The sequence below is a fragment of the Perognathus longimembris genome, chromosome 20 (genome assembly GCF_023159225.1).
Source record: "Perognathus longimembris pacificus isolate PPM17 chromosome 20, ASM2315922v1, whole genome shotgun sequence".
Lineage (NCBI taxonomy): Eukaryota > Metazoa > Chordata > Mammalia > Rodentia > Heteromyidae > Perognathus > Perognathus longimembris.
The window spans coordinates 6838323-6859687 of record NC_063180.1 but is presented as its reverse complement, the minus strand read 5'-3'; the positions used below and the strand labels follow the sequence as shown (position 1 = coordinate 6859687).

Here is a 21365-nt window from a genome sequence, read left to right as displayed (position 1 = left end):
ATATAGCCTAGTGGCAAGAGTGCCTGCCTTGGATACACGAGGCCCTAGGTTCGATTCCCCAGCACCACATTACAGAAAACAGCCAGAAGCGGCGCTGTGGCTCAAGTGGCAGAGTGCTAGCCTTGAGCGGGAAGAAGCCAGGGACAGTGCTCAGGCCCTGAGTCCAAGGCCCAGGACTGGCAAAAAAAAAAAAAAGAAAAAAGAAAAGAAAGATGGAGCAATTTTATACATTTTTTTCACCAAATTTATTTTTTTTCTGTAATTAAGTAGGATTTTTATATGAAAGGTAGAAGATATGGATAAACTATTAAAGACTTAAAATGCCCTGAATGAGCTGAGTAAAGTGAAACATGCCTGTAATTCTAGCACTCGGAGAGGGTATAGGCAAGAAGATTATGAGCTCAAGGCTTGTCTGGGCTACATATAGCAAGAACCTAATTCTACAAAACAAAAACCAAAATCCTGAGTTATAGGGGAAAAGCTCTAATATTTGATGTTCATACCTTGTCTTATTTAATCTTTCTCAGATTTTTGTCAGTTGGGACCAAAACTCTGTTTATTAATACTTCTTGAGTACTTGTTCTATGTATTTTGTTTTAATTTTCTAAACTTCAAAAGGTTATACAAGGTCTCCCTGAGATGAGGGTGTTAGAATTAAAATGCAAAGAGATAGAACAAAGTAAACATGTCTCAAGATACCAAAATACAGTAAAAAGAGGACACAGAATTAGTGGAAAGTGTGTGAGAATAATAATAACAACAATAATATAGCAGAGGGGACCATCACTACATTGGACACTAATGAAAGGGAACTAAGCAACTCATGGATGGGAATGGGAAGGAAGGAATGAGTGAAGGAGGGAACAGATGTTGCTAAACAAAAGGAACGTAATATATATATATATCATCTGAAATGGAGAAAGTGATTTTATTGTTAAAAATCAGACTTCATAATCTATATAGAGAATGGCAATTTCCATCATTGTGAAAGTTAAAATGTATACTGTGAAAAATATATAATAACTTAAACCCAATTTTTAAAAAAAGGTTATACAAGGAAATAACAATTTAATATGTCTATTTAAGTGTCCGGTGTTTCTTGATCAGTCACCCCTTCTATCATTTCCCTCCATTCCATCTGTCCCTTTTCCTCACTTCACATTTTCTATTTCCTTTACCACATGTGTACATTGGCTATATTTGTCCCTGTAGTACTCTCTCACTTGTCTTCTTGTCCTTTTGTCACTCTCCCCTTAACAAAATATGTTTCAGCTTCTGGTATTTATTTTTGTTAAACTGTATGTTATTTCAAGGAATGTAATCAGTGAATTGATTAGGCAATATACAGTGGATTTTGAAAGGCTTTATATTAAATTACTTTTATAAGTTTGTAAGGTTTTTCATGTGTTTTTAAATGGCAGTTATTAATATTTGTTGCTCTGAAGTATATGTTAGAGACAAGTGTGTATACACTTAGGACTCAATTTTTCTTTTAAAAAGTTCTCAGTTCATGGCTGTATATAAATGAAAGCCAAATGTACTCTGCAGATTTGGTATTCAAAATAACAAATACCTCAGTGAGTAAAATTTTAATTTATTTCTTTTACCATTTTTTAAAATGTAATAATCCATGTCAGCAACTACAGAACTAAGTTTTGCAATTTTGGTTCAATTCTGGCCTAAGGTATATCATAGTATAGATGAAGTAGTCAAAGGAAGAGCCTACTTGCTGTTAGTAGAGATACAAGATTAAAAAACCAACCAAATTTGTTGATAATCAGGCTTATTGGGATTTTTTTTTTCTTTTAAGCAACTATATCGGAAAAAACCTGGAATGACAATGTGTTGTGCCAAATTACCTCAGAACATTCCCAAAAATAGATATAGAGATATTTCACCTTGTAAGTATCTATCGTCACTGTTAAGTTTAATAACTTTATTAAAATACCATTTCTGCTCTGGGTAATAGCTAAATGATAGAGCATCTTCCTTAGATGTACAGGACTATAGGTTCAGTTACTAGCAAAGAAACAAAAACCCCATTGTTTCTTTTAAAATTTTTCAGATGATGCTACACGGGTTATTTTAAAAGGCAGTGAGGACTACATCAATGCAAACTATATAAATGTAAGTTTTACTTTTTTAAATTTATTTTTATTGTCAAGCTATTGTACCAAGGGGTTACGGTTACATAAGTAAGGTAGTGAGTGCATTTGTTGTCATATTTGTTACCTCTACCTCATTTTTCTCCCCCTCCCTCTCCCTAGCCTACCCCCCCATGTAAGTTTGTAAATTATAATTTTGTTATTTCAGATAATAAAGGACCACTACAAACTTTGAGAGTAACTCCTTTTTATTGACAATCTAACTTTACAGATAATGGAAAACATCAAAGTAATATTAAAGAAAACAGTTTGTTGCAGATATTGTAATATACAGATAGAATAGGAAATAGAACTGTCAGTCCAGAAATAGTCTGAAGTATAATACTAGAATCCTAGAATTTTATCACTGGACATAAAACAGGCTACCTAATGAATGAGTTGAGTCAACTTTCTAAGATATGTTCATTTTAAGGAAGGTTCCTTTGTCCCTAACTAAGGATAAAATGGATCACTACTTTCTTAAATAACTTATAAAATTCTAAATGTGCAGAATTAGAACAAAAGTTAAATGGCTTTCATATACACAACACTCAGCTTCAGTAGTTGTCACCTTTATCCTCACTTCCTGAATATTATGATGTAAATTTGTACATATCATTAAACTGTACTTCTATGTACTTGAGACCATGGCCTTCCTTATTCAGTCTTGCTTTGAAATACTTCACATCTCAGCCTCCTAAGTAGCTAAGAGTATTGGTATGAACCACCTATGCCTGGCAAAACTATTATTTAACTATGAGATTGAACGACCGAAAGTGTGGTAACACCTTATACAGGTCCTTATCCTTTATCTGAAACTTTAGAATGAAATGCACTTTAGGATTCAGATTTTTTGAACTTTTAGACTTGGACCAGTGGTTCAATTCCTACCTGTAGTCCTGGCCACTAAGAAGGCTGAGATCTGAAGATCTTGGTTTGAAACTAGCCTGGGCAAGAAAGCCTATGAGACTCTTAACTCCAATTAATTGCCAAAAAAGTCAGAAGTAGTACCATAGCTTAATGGTAGAGCACTAGCCTTGAGCACAAAAACTCAAGGACAGTATACCCAGATCCTGAAAGTTTCAGAACTGGCATGCACGTGCCCCCCCCCACACACACACACCAAGTTACTCATTGCATATCGTATAAATGTAATATTGCAGTTAGTGTAAATAACATCTCTAACAGATTATGGGACAAGTGTCCTGTAATCACTTGCCGCCTATGGATTTTCCAACTAAGTAGGACTAATAAAATAAAAGTAATATTTGTTCAGAAGAAGTCAGATTTTGTTATCAAGTGCATTTCAGAGGACTGAGTTTCACAGTTTTGGATAAAAGATTATGCAAATATTAATGAGCATAAAGGGAAGTGCATTCATCATACATTATTGGTAGAAGTATGAATTGGTAGAATCTCTTCAGAAAGCAGTTCGTCACTACCAAAAATTTAAATGCATATACATTTTGACCCAGCAATTCTCATTTATTCCTGTTGTCTATATAGATTTTTGTACATTTACACAAGATCCACTGGAGTTACAAAATTATTAGTTCAGCCTTGTACTTCGTAACAAATTAGCAATGCCTTGAATATCTGTTAAATAAATTATAGCATATTTTTATATAGTAATCATTAAAAAGAATAAAATTTTGTGCACTAACTTGACATATCTCAAAGAAAAATATTTGGAACAACATATGACATTACTTTTCATTGTTTACAGAAAAATGAAACAGTATGGTTTTTTAAATTTTATTGTAAAGGTGATTTACAGAGTGGTTACCATTAGATAAGTCAGATAATGAGTACATTTCTTTTCAAATGGTGTCACTCCCTCCCGGAAAGACTATTTTACATGTACATTTACATGTACATTTATGAGTTGTGTATTTTAAGAAACTGATAACAAAGACTGCCCTTCTGGTTAAGTAGACTCTGGTATTAGGAGACTTCCTTCTATTTACTCTTTAGTATTCTTTGAATTGTTGGTGCATATATATCACCAATTTTTTTTAACCTCAAATATAGTAAGTTGGTAGCTTATCTTTTCCTATCTTGCCTCCTTCTGAAAACTCACTTAAAATGGCCTTCTAATAATATCCACTAAAATTGTTTCATATACAAAATTCAAACTAACATAAATGGCAAAACTTTTCTACCTCAAAATTTAACAATGAGGGGCTGGGGATATGGCCTAATGGCAACAGTGCCTGCCTCGTATACATGAGGCCCTGGGTTCGATTCCCCAGGACCACATATACAGAAAACGGCCAGAAGTGGCGCTGTGGCTCAAGTGGCAGAGTGCTAGCCTTGAGCAAAAGGAAGCCAGGGACAGTGCTCTCAGGCCCTGAGTCCAAGCCCCAGGACTGGCCAAAAAAAAAAAAAAGAAGAAGAAAATTTAACAATGAGCTACTTACAAATACAATTTTCTTATTTCTATGCCATCTCTGCCTCCAAAACAGACTGTATTCTGTTAAAACCGTAATAGCACCATGTATGGTGGCACATGCCTATAACCCAGCTCTTGGCAGACTGTTAAAAGGGAAAAACAAAACAAAAAGTTTATGGATAAAATAAGAAATTATTGGTAAAGCTTGTTTTACTGATCACAGTTTATTGAGAGTAGGTATGCTCATTTTAAGTGAATGCTTTTCACATTCTTAATGGTAAAAAGTAATAATGCAAAAGATTGTATTTTAATATCTTTTTCTTTTTAGATGGAAATTCCTTCTTCAAGTATTATAAATCAGTATATTGCTTGTCAAGGTCCATTACCACATACTTGTACAGATTTTTGGCAAATGACGTGGGAACAGGGCTCCTCCATGGTTGTAATGTTGACCACACAAGTTGAACGTGGCAGAGTAAGTCATAGTTGAATGAATGAATACATTGCTTGAGCTTTTTAAAAATCACACAGCAAGCTGGGCTTTGGTGACTCATGCCTGTAATCCTAGTTACTCTGGAAGCTGAGATCTGAGGATCCTGGTTTGAAGCCAGCCCAGGCAGAATAAGTCTCCGTGAGACTCTTATCTCCAATAAATGACTCAAAAAGCCAAAATCAGTGCTGTGGCTCAAGTGGTAGAATGCTAGCCTTGAGCACAAAGAAGCTCAGGGACTGCACCCAGACCCTGAGTTCAAGCCCTAAGGCTGGCCAGAAAAAAAAGATTACATTGCAGATAAACTTTTTAAAAGACAAAAGGTAAAGAAAACAAAAACAGCAACAAAAAAATACATATTTGATTAAAATACACTAATTTTATTTTTTGTGACCTTCAATTTTCTTTTTTGTGGTTTTATGATTTGAATCTTCATGGCTAAGTACTTAAAACTTACATTTTATTAACATAATAAATGAGTGCTAGCCATTATTATTTAAAATCATTAATATATAGAATATGTGTCTGGGATATATAAAGAATTCTTCTAATTTAACAATAAAATGACAAGCTAGTTTAAAAACTGAGCAAAGAATTTGATAGACAATTACTCAAAAAAGCGTAGCAGTATCTTAAGCACATGAAAATAAGTTGGCATCAGACATCAAGAGTCACCATGACATACCAATTCATATTTAATAAAATAGCTAGAGCAAAACGACAGGTAAGGGCTGGGAATATGGCCTAGTGGCAAGAGTGCTTGCCACATATACATGAAGCCCTAGGTTCGATTCCTCAGCACCACATATAGAAAACGGCCAGAAGTGGCGCTGTGACTCAAGTGGCAGAGTGCTAGCTTTGAGCAAAAAGCAAGCCAGGGACAGTGCTATAGTGCTCAGGCTCTGAGTCCAAGCCCCAGGACTGGCAAACGGCAAGTGAAAGGCCCTCTGAGTTCAGACCCAAGTACAACACACACACACACACACACACACACACACACACACACGAACAAGTGTTGGAGATAATGTAGAAAAAAGCAAACTTACTATGGATTCTTAAAATGATAGAATCACTTTGAGAAAGTTAAATGTAGAAAAAGATTAACATAAAGTTACTATAACTCAGCTTCATTCCTGGATACAGCTAAGAGAATTGAAAATGTGTGCCCACACAAAAATTTGTGATCATTCATGACAACATTACTCAATAGCTATAAACCAAAAACAACTCATAGGACAAATAAAAAACTGTAGTATATCCTATAATTGAATATTATTTGGTGGTAAAACAAGAATGAAATACAAATACATGGTACAGTATGGATGAGCCTAGAAAACATACTAAATAAAAGAAGTCTGATGAAAAAGACCACATGTTGTAGGTAGTTCTATTAGGACAGAAAGTCCATCAGTGATTACTTGGATTCACTCTGGAGAAAGAAGGGTAGTGAGATATGGGGTAAGGATTCTTTTGTGTATAATGAAAATGTTCTAAAAGGGGTTGGTAGTGATGATTACACAAGTAATGATACTAAAAGTAACTATATACTTTAAATGGATGAGATACATGCTCATGAGTTCTACATTAGAGCTAACAAAAAAAAAGTAGTGGTGCTGAGTTCTCAGAGCTCCCTCAAAAAACACATCTGATCAGGATATTTGTACTTTCGAAATACAAACACCACTCTGGAGATGGAGATCCAGAGGATCTCTGTTAAGGCCATCCAGGCAAAAAATTAGCAAGGTTCTATCTCAACCTACAAGACAGAAATGATGGTACATACTTGTAATCCTGTCTACAAAGGAGATACAGGTAGTAGGTTGCAATATGAAGTGGGCTTTTCCTAAAAAGTAACCAATTAAAAAAAAGTGGCAGAGTACAAATGATAGAGCATCTGCCTAGCAAGCATAACTCCAGTATTGTCAGATAGGATGTATACATATGTGCATACGTGTGCTTGTCTATGTATGTATTATGTACATGTGTGTTAGTATTGGACAAATCTAGCACACGGCTATATAAGTCACGTTTCTGTAAGTTTAAAGGTCTTAAAAGTTAAAACATTTTAACAGTGGCTCATGCTTGTAATTCTAGCTATTCCAGAGGCTGAGCTCCAAGGACTACAGTTCAAAGCCACACAGGGTAGGAAAGTCTGTAAGACTCTTAATCTCTGATTAACCACCAAAAAAACAAAAATAGAGATGGTTTAAGCACTAGCTAGCCTTGAGCACAAAAGCTCAGGAACAGTACCAAAGCACTGAATTCAAGCCTCAGGACAGGCTGGGAAAAAATTTTTAGCAAGCTTAAAAATATACATAATTAATATATATTTTATACATGTATAATTTTATTTTTTGTTTTTTATTTACTACTATTGATGTCAGGTGAAATGTCACCAATATTGGCCAGATGCAACAGGAAGCTCATCCTATGGCTGCTACCAAGTCACTTGCCACTCTGAAGAAGGAAACCCTGCCTATATCTTTAGGAAGATGACCCTGTTTAACCAAGAGGTAAGAAGATATAGATGTTCATGCATTAGACTTTGAAAGCTGTTAATGTTTTTCATTAGAATACTAGCTACTAGGAAATACCAAAAATACTGAAATTACTTGTTGATATAAGTGGGATACTTTGGAAATTTATGTAGAGTATTCTGAACTGCAACCAATGTATTTCCAATTTCTATTCTTCAATAGTCAGTGAAACATTCTGGCAAATAACACATATTCTTGTTACTACTTTGTTTCTATTGATGTTACTACTTTGTTTCTTCATAGTATTCATTCCAGTAATGTAATTGGTTATTTTAAAAAAATCTTAGTCCAGTATCAGTAAAGTGTTTGAGTTGTCTGCAGAAATGTTAAGAGCTATTGAAAAATGTCAAATTATCTCTTTATTCAGAGACTAGAGAGCAGCATGCAATCCCCTCAGAATTAAGAAGTAAACAGTTTTAAGAAAGCCTTTTTGTTTTTCTTCCTTCTCTGTGGGGGGGGGGGATGTTGTTGTTTGGGTTTGTTTTGTTTTGTTTTGTTTTTGGTGAGTCCTGGGGCTTGAACTCTGGACCTGGGTGCTGGTCTTGGGCTCCTTTTTTGCTCAAGGCTAGCCTGTGCTACCATATATAAAACTGCATTTGCATTGCTGGACAAGAGACAGGCAGATACAAATCCAAGTCCGATTACCTTTTATTTTTCTGGAAGCTCTTCAATGCAATGACAATAACTAGATGAGTAATGTTGAATGATTAGCTCTACCTATTATTGAACATATGATGCCCAACTTAGCTGAGTGTTTATGGTTCCTCTCATGAAGTCTTGTTAACATTATACCAATAGAGTTAGAAATGTTATTTCATTCCTCAAGTAAAAGAAGCAAAGCTCTAAAGTATTAAGTGCTGTAACTGGCAGAGTCTAGACTTGTACCAGAGAGTAAGGTGTCTCCACAACCAATGCTTTTTGAAGTAGAGCTCTGGCTGAAGTGATAAGAGTGCTAGCCTGAATGAAAAAGCCAAGCAAGTGTAGTATATAAGGACCTAAGAACCCCACTATCAGCACAAAGAAATAAATACATATAGGCTCTTTCTCTGCCCATCATATCAATCAATCATTGACTCCCAAAATGAATTAATTCTTGGTTTGACTTTGTATTTTTATGATCTCCAAGTTTTTTGTTTTGGTTCTAATACCAGGTATTAGACTCGGGGGCCTTGAGCTTTTGCTCTGCTTGTTTACACTGGTACCCTACCACTTGAGCCACACCCCTAACCCATTATCTCCAGTTTTTAATCTACCTGTATTGGAGAATTTTTTTTCTGATTTCCAAAATTTTATGTATGTCATGTCAGGATTAACCCAATTTGTTCACCATTAAAAAAAAATGGGGCTGGGGATATGGCCTAGTGGCAAGAGTGCCTGCCTCATATACATGAGGCCCTGGGTTTGATTCCCCAGCACCACATATACAGAAAATGGCCAGAAGTGGCGCTGTGGCTCAAGTGGCAGAGTGCTAGCCTTGAGCAAAAAGAAGCCAGGGACAGTGCTCAGGCCCTGAGTCCAAGCCCCAGGACTGGCCAAAAAAAAAAAAAAGAAAAAATGTTTTTACATTACTATTTTTGTTCACCTCTTTTAAGTTTTGTAGTCTTTATTTATTTATGCCTGTTTACTTGATTATCATCTGAAAAGTAATTACAAATATAGAAATTGACATAGATAAGTAATACAAGGAACCGGCTATTTTTATAAAATAATGCCTTCCTTTTTACTGAAACTTTGTTTATTGAACTTAACGTATTTGGGAGACAAAGGGGAAGTAGTTGATTTTTTTTCTCCTTCTAAAATTAAAATGACATGGATGTTTCTATGTTAAAGGTATAATTCCTAAGTCATGATGCATAATTTTTCATTTGTACTTAGAAAAATGAGAGTCGTCAACTCACTCAGATCCAGTACATAGCCTGGCCTGACCATGGAGTCCCAGATGACTCAAGTGACTTTCTGGATTTTGTTTGTCATATACGTAACAAGAGGGCTGGAAAAGAAGAACCTGTTGTTGTTCATTGCAGGTATTCTATTTCCCATCTTTTATGAATAACTGATTAAATATATCATTTTAAAAAGAGAATACATGTTATAACTGATAATTAGGTAGCAATAATTAGATGTGATAGTTTTACCTCAAAGCTGTGCTCTGAAAGTAGAAGACAAAGGATATGTTCTAACATGATTGGTAGAAATCATAAGAAATAAAAAATAAGTTATACTAATTCTTAGAGACTTCATATTTAACATATCTGGAGTTGGAATTTTTTTTTTTTTTTTTTTTTTTTTTTTTTTGGCCAGTCCTGGGCCTTGGACTCAGGGCCTGAGCACTGTCCCTGGCTTCCTTTTGCTCAAGGCTAGCACTCTGCCACTTGAGCCACAGCGCCACTTCTGGCCATTTTCTGTATATGTGGTGCTGGGGAATCGAACCCAGGGCCTCATGTATATGAGGCAGGCACTCTTGCCACTAGGCCATATCCCCAGCCCCTGGAGTTGGAATTTTTATTGCAGTTGGTCTTAGATCAATCTTAGATCTGATAAAATACAATATTCCAGGCTATCTTACTGTGTTTGTACTGCTATAACAAATTAAGAAGAGAAATTGATTTCTCCAAGTTCTGGAGATTGGGAAGTCCAACCTGCAGTCAAGTGTCCAATCAAAGGCACCTGCAAATTTGGTGTTAGGTAAGGGCTGCTGTCAGGTGAGGGCTGCTCATCTGACAAAGTGGTCCCTTATTGCTCCATGTTCAGAAGGCCAAATGCTGAGTCCTTACATGGTAGAGGGACTTGGAAGATGAACTCTTCCCTTGAGCTCTCCTCTAAGGGTCTTCATCACAACTTTGAAGACTGCCCTCATGACTTAATTGCCTGCTCAGTACTCTACCTACATTGGTAATTAAGTTTTATTTACAACATAGTCATTGATGATGGCCTGGAAGTTTAGATCTCTTCCTTCTGTGAAACATACCCCTTCCTTCTAGGTCACAACATGTTGAATATTCCCTTAATACTCCTTAAATGTTCCTATCAAATGTCACTACAGGAGGATATGCCAATTCCTAGGGCTCTGGTAAACAGTGGTGGACAACCCTCTCTCCCCTCCGAAGCCAAATACAGGACTGCAACCTTCACTGTCACTTGCATAGTGATTAGGAAACAGAAATTACCTCCTTGCCATAACCATGTTTTGACTGATTTAGTCAGAGACTATACTGGCATACCTTTTATCTTCAGATTTACCAGCACATTTTAAGTGTAGACTTTTAAATCACCAAAAAGATTGTAGGTCAGATATTGTAAAAGGCAAAGTATCAAGAATGGCAAAGTTCGTTTGGCCATTTTGTATTGCAGAGTTTTCAGTAGCTACTCCATGTTTCTAGATTATATTTCCAAAATCTTTTGATGATCTCAATATTGAAGGTTTGTTTTTTTTATTTGTTTGTTTTGCCAGTCCTGGGGCTTGAACTCAGGGCCTGAGCACTGCCCCTGTCTTCTTTTTGCTCAAGGCTAGCACTCTCTATCACTTAAGCCACAGCACCACTTCTGGTCTTTTCTGTTGGTGCTGAGGAATTGAACTCAGGGCTTCATGTATACGAGGCAAGCACTCTACCACTAGGCCATATTCCCAGCCTCAATGATAAGTTTTTTAAATATTTTGTTTAAAACACTTATTTAAGGTGAAAATATTCTTGTATTTTGTATCTTTGTTAATGTTCATTACTAGAGTTCTATTAATTTGCATTTTAAGGGAGATAGTTCTAATAAGATTCTACTCCTTATTCAAATTTTGTCTTACTATTTCTATAATATAAAATCTTAAAATGAAATTGATCTTCTGTATTGTGATATAGTACTTCAGGGGTTTTTGTTTGTTTTGGGGGTTTTTTTGGCCAGTCTTGGGCCTTGAATTTAGGGCCTGAACACTGTCCCTGGCTTCTTTTTGCTTAAGGCTAGCACTCTGCAACTTGAGCCACAGCGCCACTTCTGGCCATTTTCTATATATGTGGTGCTGAGGAATTGAACCCAGGGCTTCATGTATACAAGGCAAGCACTCTACCACTAGGCCATATTCCCAGCCCCTTGTTTTGTTTTTTTAACAAACCTCTCAGAAGTAAATACCATTGTATCAGTAAGACCTTACCAATTTGTCTTCTTTAAGTGCTGGGATTGGAAGAACTGGGGTTCTTATTACTATGGAAACAGCCATGTGTCTCATTGAATGCAATCAACCAGTTTATCCACTAGACATTGTAAGAACAATGAGAGATCAACGAGCCATGATGATCCAAACACCTGTAAGTACTGTACTTCAGGTACATATGTATGTATATCTTCAAACTCAATAGGTTTTTGTATCAGTAAATTGTATATGCACAGCATATACACTTTGGGTTTGCTTTGTTTTGTTTTGGCAGTTTGGGAATTTGTACTCTAGCTTTGTGCTTACTAGGTAAAATATCACCATTGGAGCCACACTTTAGGTGTTTTCCTTATGCTTTTCTATAGTGTTTTTAGTTTCCTAGCACAATTTTTATCTCTTTGTTTTTAGAGGTACTGGGGTTTGAACTCAAGGCCTCCTGCTTGCTCTTCCGAGGCTCTGGTACTTGAGCCATGCCCCCAGCACTCTGGATCTTCTATTCCATTGGTTTACATGGGTAGTTCTTTTATCAATACCATGCTGTTTTTGTAAATATGGCTTTGTAGTATAACTTGAAGTATTATGATACCTAGTATAGCCTTTTTTTGCTCTATTGTTTTTGCTATTTCAGCCCTTTATGACTCCGTGATAATTACAGCATATTGTAGTATTGATTTTTTTTTTTTCTGTGAAGAATGACATCGAAATTTTGATGGAAATTGCACTGGATGTGTGGAATGCTTTTGGTAATGTAGCCATTTCCACAATAGTCTTTCTGCTAATCCATAACATGGGCAAGGAGGTCTTTTCATTTTCTACTTTCTAAATTTTGGTTGTCTTAGAAGTCTTCCCTCCTTAGTTAGGTTTATTCTTAGTTCATTTGTTATTGTTGTTATTGTTGGTACTATTGTTGCCATTTGAGATTATTGTGAATGAGTTTATTTTCTTGATTTCTTTTTCAGTTTGCTCAGTGTTAATATATAGAGAAGTTACTAATTTTTTTTTGTTTTTTTTGCCAGTCTTGGGCCTTGAACTCAGGGCCTGAACACTGCCTCTAGCTTCTTTTTGCTCAAGGCTAGCACTCTACCACTTGAGCCACAGCGCCACTTCTGGCCGTTTTCTATATATGTGGTGCTAAGGGCTTCATGTATACGAGGCAAGCACTCTTGCCACTAGGCATATTCCTAGCCCACATGCTACTGATTCTTTTAATGTTGACTTTATATATTAGTATTTGCTGAACATGTATTATCAGAATAAGATAGGAGTGAGACACTTGTCTCATTGCTGACTATAGAGAAATGGGGAATGGTTTTAATTTTTCTCCATTTAGTTTGATGTTGGTTCTAGGCTTGTTCTATATAACCTTTATTATGTTCAGGTCTGTTCCTAGTTTCTTTTATGCTGCCTTTTCACTTTCTTGATCATATTTAATGAAATTTGGTATCTTTATTTTTTTCTCTTTGTTTTTGTTCCTCTAGCTGAAAAAAAATGATTTTCTAAGCTAAGCTCACCAAGATTTACTTCTCTAGCTTTTCTCTAACTGTCTTAACAGTTTTAGCTCCTACATTTAGGGACTGTGATCCATTTTGAGTTAATTTCTAGATAGGGCTTGAAGTCGGATACCACTTTCACTATTTTGTTTTGTTTTGTTTTTGGCCAGTCCTGGGCCATCAACTCAGGGCCTGAGCACTGTCCCTGGCTTCTTTTTTGCTCAAGGCTAGCACTCTGCCACTTGAGCCACAGCGCCACTTCTGGCCGTTTTCTGTATATGTGGTGCTGAGGAATCCAACCCAGGGCCTCATGTATATGAGGCAAGCACTCTTGCCACTAGGCCATATTCCCAGCCCCCACTTTCACTATTTTGCATATATGTTTTGAAGTTTCTTTTCAAAATCCTTTTGGCCAAAATAAAAGGATTTCTAGTATAAATTTCTGTTTCATGTATCTATATATCTTTATGCTAATACAATCCTGCTGTAAAATGTAAAAGCAATATGCATCTCCAACTCTGTTCTTTCTTAAGAATTTTTTTAATTGTCCTGAGTTCCTTGTATTTTCATAAAAATTTTAGGATCAGTTTATTCTTTCTGGAAAAAAATATATAGTTTTGATACAGATTAAGTATACTGCCTTTATAAAATCACAGACATGGAATTATCCTCATTTTATTTAGGCCTTTCTTTCAATGATGTTGTTTGCAGTCCACAAGTCTTATATTTCTTTTGTTCTATGTATTTCTTGTTTTCCCCTTTTAGCTATTGTGAATTCTTCCATACATGGTGTATAACATACCCAAAAGTGGAATTGATGGATCATAACATTCAAATTGCTATTTGTTTTACACTTTGGTGGAATCAAGGTTCAAGTATAGGTTGCACATTTCATTTCTCCTAGATCTCTTAATTGAAACCTTTCACCATCTTGTCTTTTTCCTTGAACTTTCTTTGATGAACAAACTAAGTTATTTGTGCCATATAATTTCTCTCTGTATTTTTCACTGGCTATTTTTAGGATAGTCTTTCTTACTGCCTGAGCTACAGTCTGCCTATTGTAAGCTTCCTGTAGTTGCTTGGATAATACGCGTACGTCAGTGCTTCTAGCTTTCCTTTATGTAGAGACATGGTATAGCCTCAGTTTTTCTGCCAGGCTCACATGGCACTGTGCCATCCTTCAAATCTCAGCTTCCCATGAAGGTGAAGATGACCAGCACATACCACTACACCCAGCTATGGGTTTAGAAAGGGGCTTACTATCTTTTCTGCCCAGGCAGAATATCCATATGAATGCCCATAGTTTACTCACTGTATTGATGGTAATTTGGACTGATATGTTTGTGTGCGTGTGCACGTGCATGCCAATGTACTTGCATACAAGTGCATGCCAATACTGTAGTTTGATGTCAGGGCAAAATTCTGTTCCTTTTTTACTCAAGCTAATGCTCTGCCACTTGAGCCACAGCTATATTTCTAGCTCTTTGCTGGTTAATTGGAGTCTCACAGCTGTTCCTGCCAAAACTGGCTTTGAACCACAATCCACAGACCACAGACTCCTGAGTAGCTAGACATTAGTCACCAGCACCTGGCTTATCTCCACTTTTTTGGCATTATAATCAAAAAGTGGAGATGTAGGCTGGGAATGTGGCTTAGTGGTAGAGTGGTTGCCTAGCATGCATGAAGCCTTGGGTTTGATTCCTCAGTACCACATAAACAGAAAAGGCTGGAAGTAGTGCTGTGGCACAAGAGATAGAGCACAAGCCTTGAGCACAGAGAGGCTCAGGGACAGTGCCCAGGCCCTGAGTTCAAGCCCCAGGACCTGCAAAAAAAAAAAAAAAAAAAGTGGAGTTGTGTTCTCAGTTTATTTTTTCTATTTTACCTTTTAAATAGATTCCTACAAGAGGAATTTTCTAGGTAAATTAATATCATTTGATTAAATATTCTCAGTTCTTTATTAGAGATTTTAGTGTTTTAACACTTCTAGTAGCAGCGTAGTGTTTTGTCAACAGTGAGTGTTTTTGAGTGTTTTACCAACAAAGTATGTTGACACTTTTCCCCATCTGTTTAAAAATGGTATCTGTGTGCTGTTTTACTTTGTGTATTTTTATAAGCAAAACAGTGAGATATTTGTCATTTTTCTGTTTTCTGATCACTTCTGTTTTTATTTTTCAGAGTCAATATAGATTTGTATGTGAAGCTATTTTGAAAGTTTATGAAGAAGGCTTTGTTAAACCCTTAACAACAACATCAAATAAATAAGAAAAAGAAAGGTCTAGGATATGTGTTGGAAAACTGCTTTTCATTATAATCACAGTGCCATAAAACTGTTCACTGGAAATGGCATCTCACAAAAAATGAAGAACTCAAAAAAACTTTGAAAACCTTCAGCACTATTGCACTTTATGTTTTAAAAAATGTCACTCTTTGGAGGTGGACAACTCATGTGTTGGAAGACTATTTCATGCCTTGCTCTGAACAAATAATAGCAGTATGTTCGGGGTAATTTGTAAAATTTTGTGGTGGTGCCATGCAGTTCCCTTTTGGTAAAATTACCACAAACAAGCTCAGAATTCTCATCATCTCTGTTGTACCTGTAACCTGAAAGCAAGAAGAAACAAACATCCGGAATCATCTCTGGCCTTTGCCAGTGGTTCATTTACTTACTAAACTGGTGACCAGATTTTATTTTTAAAATGTTAGCAATACCATTCTCGATATTAGCCAATACACTGCCTATGGATGCAGCACATCGTTCCCTGCACACCCCTGTAAAGACCTGCTGTTCAGAAGAAGAAAGGTGGAATTTACTTTTCCAGGAAATGCTGCACATTGTCCATTTACCAGCATCTTATAGAAAATAGAAAGATGAATCTACAAATTTTCTTGGATTTAGTAATGTAACTTATATTTATCATAAAGTTGGCTTATTCCAAATCATGTGATTTCACATACTTGATGTAAAGGAATGCATGCATTGTGTCTTAACCCCTTAAGTGCCTTGAGACATCTTTGTTTGTCTAATGAAAAGGCACTCATATGACCCCACTAGGAGGTATGTATGTATATTGTACATTCTTACATTTTTATGCATTTCAAACCAGGTCACATTTTCAAAAACAGCTTCTTGTATTGAGAGTTATACAGTCAAAAAATGGCAAGGAAATCCTGTCTTACTCAGTACTTGTATTTTGTCATAAGCCAAGGTAAAGTTTGTATTCTGTTGAATGCACGCTCTGCTGCTATGAAATTGTTCAAACTCTATACATTCCTTTATTGAAGGACGGGTTATAGTTCAGCAGCTTACCTTTAAAACATGCTTTATTCTTCAAGATTTTGTACTGCTTTTTCCCTAATGTTAGAAGTAATGCCTGATCTGCACATTAGAGATAAACCTATTGATACCCTGTTAAAGTAAAAGAGTAGATAATGGGTTGTAATTTAGACCTATCTATAGCTAAGGCCCTTAGCACTTAATTCAGTAATAGCAAGCTTTCTCCCCTTTGGTGTTTTGGTTGGGATTCTTGAAAACAAATACTATTGGCTTATTTTTACATGTAACTCTCAGTAATAAAATGAGAGTGTTGTCATTTTTGTGTATAATTTAATTACCCCAATTTATACTTACTGTTATAAGCATGGAAATAGGGAGTTTTTTGATTGTCCAGCCTGACTGAGGATCCGATTCCCATGAAGAATATGTAATTTTCCTCTTCAGGATTTTTGCTTGCTTGTAAGTCTACAGAAACAGAATCTTAATATTGCCCAGATTAATATAAGTGAAATTTGCTCACCTCCTCAAATGTTTTATATAATTATTTTATATGGATATAATTAAAATAGATTTATTTGTTAGTGTCTCAATATTTCTGTATAGCTTTGATAAAGTTTAGAACCAATGGTAGATACATTGGAATGTCAGGAACAATGTACATTTAAAAATCTTTAGTAAAATCTAAGTGATCTCATTTCACATATTCAAAATGTTTGACAATAAATTTCAGGAAGTTAAGCCTTTAAACATTAATAACCAAGATACCAACTAAATTATCATCAAGGTTTTTTTAGACAGAAGTAGATATAACCTTTATTTCAAAAGGAATTCTGTAAATTAATTTCAGTCTTGTTTGAACATTCCATTCTCTATCAATAGACAAATGTAATTTAGGCTGCTATACTATATCATAACAAATTGAAAAGGAAAATCCTATTGACATCCACATAGTAAGTAAATATTTGGGCAGTTGTTTTAGCTTGAATAAAATTAAAAGTCCTACCTGTATGGACAGAATTATGACAATTGTAAACAAAAAAACTATAGACATAGAGAAATGTCATGGTTCACTTGTTCATTGATTGTGGATTTGTTTACACTTCTGGGGTTAACTGTTTGCAACAAGTGCTGCTGCCATTCTGAATCATTGTCTTTAAATGTATTAGAAGTGTCGACTTGCATTTAAATTCCTCCTAAACTTTTCTAGGAGCTACTCTCTATCAGTATTTTTGTGTGCAAAATGGGTCCTTTTCTAAAAATGTGTTTACTAGAATCGTAAATTTAAAATATCCTTCAGTTTCTTAAATTAATATACTAATTATGCTTTCCTATTTATCTATCAGATAAGACTCCCCATTGTACCTAAGAATTGTTAAACTTATTTGTCCACAATCTACATGGATTTCTAAAAATCATAGTAGCTTTCATATACCAAATAGTTTAGATTCCCATCCTTATCAATGTAATACTATGATGAAAAGCCTGATTTCTTGTATCTTAAGCTGTTCTCTTCCTCCACACACCCCTAAGGGACCTCACACCTAAGAAGTGTTAGTGAAAAACCTCTCTCTGATTTAATGGTTTTCCTTGTTAAGTGTTTGCTAAGCATCTAATTTATGTCAGCACTATGGGGATAAGGAGAGAAAAGGAATATTTTGGAGTATACTTTACATTTACAAAAGAAACTGGCTGTAACTCTTAAAGCAGTGCAGCCTTTCAAAATGAAAGCAGAGTAAATAACCGAAGAAGAATGTCTATGTGGCCAGTCAGGACAAGTAAGAAGAAAGGGTGGCTGATCATTTTGATTTATTGTGTTGAAACAAAATCAGATCATAAATTTATGATAAGCCATAAAGACAGTTTCTTGAAAGTTTCAGGTATAATACAAATGTATACATAGATACTTTAATGCATTTATTTATATGTGTATTTCATAAAGGCACAGCGCAACAAACAGAGAATGATCTATTTTAGCTACTATTACTGTTTGTCATCTGTTGCCAGGTTCGTTTGGGTGGGGGATTGTTGGTTTGTATTTTTTGTTGTTGGTCATAGGGCTTGAACTCAGGGCCAGGGTGCTGTCCCTGAGCTCTTTGTTCGAGGCTAGTGCTCTGCTAGTCTGAGCCACAGCTCCACTTCGGGTTTTCTGGCAATTAATTGGAGATAAGAGTCTCTTGGACTTTCTTGCTCAGACTGGCCTTGAACCATGATCTTCAGATCTCAGCCTCCTGAGTAGTTAGGATAACAGGCGTGAGCCACCAGCACCCAGCAGTTGCAAGGTTTAATCAGATCTTGTGAAGTATTTCAGCAAAAATACCTTGTCTCACTAGAAGTGCTGCACATTAAAAGCAGAGAGGAAGTTGAAAGATTTTACCTAATCTCTACTTCCCTTATTATTATAGGCAAAGAAACAGAAGCCTAGCAAGGGTAATTTATTTAGCAAAATCTGAGCTTCTAAATTTTTTAATTCCTAATCTGATGTTCCTCTGTATTATACTAGAATTGCAGTAAATTGTAACCCATACAAACATCATAAATTCTTGTCTACTTTTAGGCTATTTCAACCAGGAGAACATACTCAGTATTTTCACTTCATTACTATGATAACTTTAGAAGACATTATTTGACTTAGAAAATAAATAGGCTTCAAGAGACCTAATTAGGTCTCTGACTCAGTTTGCTAGTCATGCTTTGCTGACAGTGTAGATTTTGTGAAATATTTAGGCTGATACACATGCAGTGTGAAAACATTCTAGACTACAAGTAGAAGACTATTTTTAAAGCACTTAAAACATAGAACTAAGATTTAGGGCATATATCCACTTGTAGTAAAATAATTTATGTTCGCAACACAAATATGTATTTGAATTAAAGCATTATGTTATAATCTTATCAGGAAGGGAGAAAGAAACACAAATTTATAACTGTGCTATTTAATATTTTGAATATTTTAAATATTCTGATGGTAAGGTTGCCAAAGTAGTTTTGAATTGATAAAAGAAAAATTTATACCACAACCATGAGGGATATGTTTACAGGCTCTTTTTATTTGATAGCTGTTAGTTTGTAGTTCAGTAATTCCATTATGGCAAATATTTGTTGGAATAAACATCTAGTAATATAACAAAGACATAGATAAAAGCATGCTATGGTCTGCTTTTATGCAAGGTACTACACCAACCATTTTACTAACATTACTTTCCACATGCACTCCAGCTGTCCACTTCCAGATTCTAGACCCATTTGTGGTGGTGCTTCCAAGTAGCTTAGCTATGTTATTACAACAGTGAATCGATTTTTCCAAATAGTAGAATTACAGATTTCCTAACAAAGATTTATTGGTCTATTAGTGTGATCATAAGTTGTAGTAGCTAGCTAGTTTATAAAACTTAGGGAATTATATAGATTTTTAAAAAATGACATTATCCTGAAACATTTTTGAGAGCTAGTTGATTAAATAGATAATTTTATCAATTTTAAGAACCCAAGAATCAAATCCCAGAATTACACAGTTTTTGTTCAACTTTCTTTGCCATGTCTACTACTGTGACCAGCATAAATTTTATTATCTATAGACTTCTAGCAGTTATAATAATGTCTGTATTATCAAAAGAAATAGTAATCCCCAATTCTGCCAAAATATTAGACATTGTATTTTCATAGTCTTGGTGAAATTGTTTGGATAGACACCAAAAAGTTATGTTTCCTTATAAGAATTTGCTGCTATTTATTTTTGTTTTTGTTTTTGTTATGCAGTATACTGTTGATTTCTGAAGCTTTGAATCATTTTTATTTTAGTCATCCAAGCTAAATGGGCAGCCGGAAGTAGTATCTGCTGGTATATATTCATCAGCACTTGTGAAAGGTGGTTCAGAGCATAATAAGTAACCCAAGTTCCCTTCTGAAAGCTGTTAGCAATATTGTAAGTTAAAGGCTAAAATTTTAGGGAAGAGTTCAAACATTTGGCTTCCTGAAACTTTTTAAATTTTCCAGTTCAAGAATGAAAGTTAAAGCTATGTTAAGCTCATAAAAAGTCGTCGCTAAACACTATAGTTTTCTTATCATTGTGGAGATGCTATATAGACAGTATTTTTCTATGGACAAAAGGTTAAGACATAACTTCTTTAATTTCATTGCTTAAAGGGGGACAAAAGGATATTTGTATGTCTTTCATGCTGTAATAAAATTGAATGTAACTTTCAAATGTTAATAGAATTGTGACTTGATTCTAAGGATACTTGTTTAAAAAAACAAAAACAAAAAAAATCTGCAAAGGCCTGGAAAGAAGAGAGGGAAAGGAATATTACATGTCAATATACAAAATGCAATTTTCGAAGCAAAGTACTCTTCATTATAAACAAGAGCAGTCATTGAAGCATGTCTCATATGCAGTGTATATTCTCTTTTATGTTGCTTTGTTTTGGTTCTAGAATAGAAACTTTTCAGAAAATTTGCACATACTGTTTTTAAGTGTGAAATATTTGACTTTTAAACTTGTGAGTGTAGTAGAGTGTTGTGTATGAGGATAAATGTGCTGCTACATGTTTCTACCATGGAGGAAAGTTCCCAAGCTTTATCACTGTGGCAGTACCAGTGAAGACATCCTTGTCAGAATGTGATTTGGGTGAAGCCAGAAAACTGTGCCTAACATTCACTGCAGTCATTATGTGCAGAGGCCCCAACCTAATAAATGGTTTTGCCTTTTTATTGTCAGTGTCTTGGTCAGGCAAAACCACTGGGCCCAACTCTGACTTGTAGCAGTGGTATCATATGCCTAACAAATAAACAACACCCTCTTCATTTAAACATCTTCTGGAAGCATGATTGCTTTGTTCAACTACTTTAAGAAGGTACTATTTGCCATCATTCATTAAACTTGCCTCAGTTGGGATTTCAT

The 21365-nt window shown here is 35.4% G+C and overlaps 1 protein-coding gene across 2 annotated transcripts in view; it reads left to right on the top strand.

Moving 5' to 3' along the window:
• Positions 1-18575, top strand: part of Ptpn4 (protein tyrosine phosphatase non-receptor type 4) — a 108713-nt gene extending 90138 nt beyond the window's left edge. For both annotated transcript variants that reach the window (XM_048330068.1, XM_048330070.1), the window contains 7 exons: positions 1811-1901; positions 2066-2127; positions 4865-5011; positions 7411-7539; positions 9439-9587; positions 11723-11858; positions 15370-18575. In XM_048330068.1, coding sequence (XP_048186025.1) covers positions 1811-1901; positions 2066-2127; positions 4865-5011; positions 7411-7539; positions 9439-9587; positions 11723-11858; positions 15370-15456 — 801 coding nt within the window. In that variant the 3' untranslated portion in view covers positions 15457-18575. The remainder of the gene's footprint in view (positions 1-1810; positions 1902-2065; positions 2128-4864; positions 5012-7410; positions 7540-9438; positions 9588-11722; positions 11859-15369) is intronic.
• The last annotated feature ends 2790 nt before the right edge of the window (positions 18576-21365 follow it).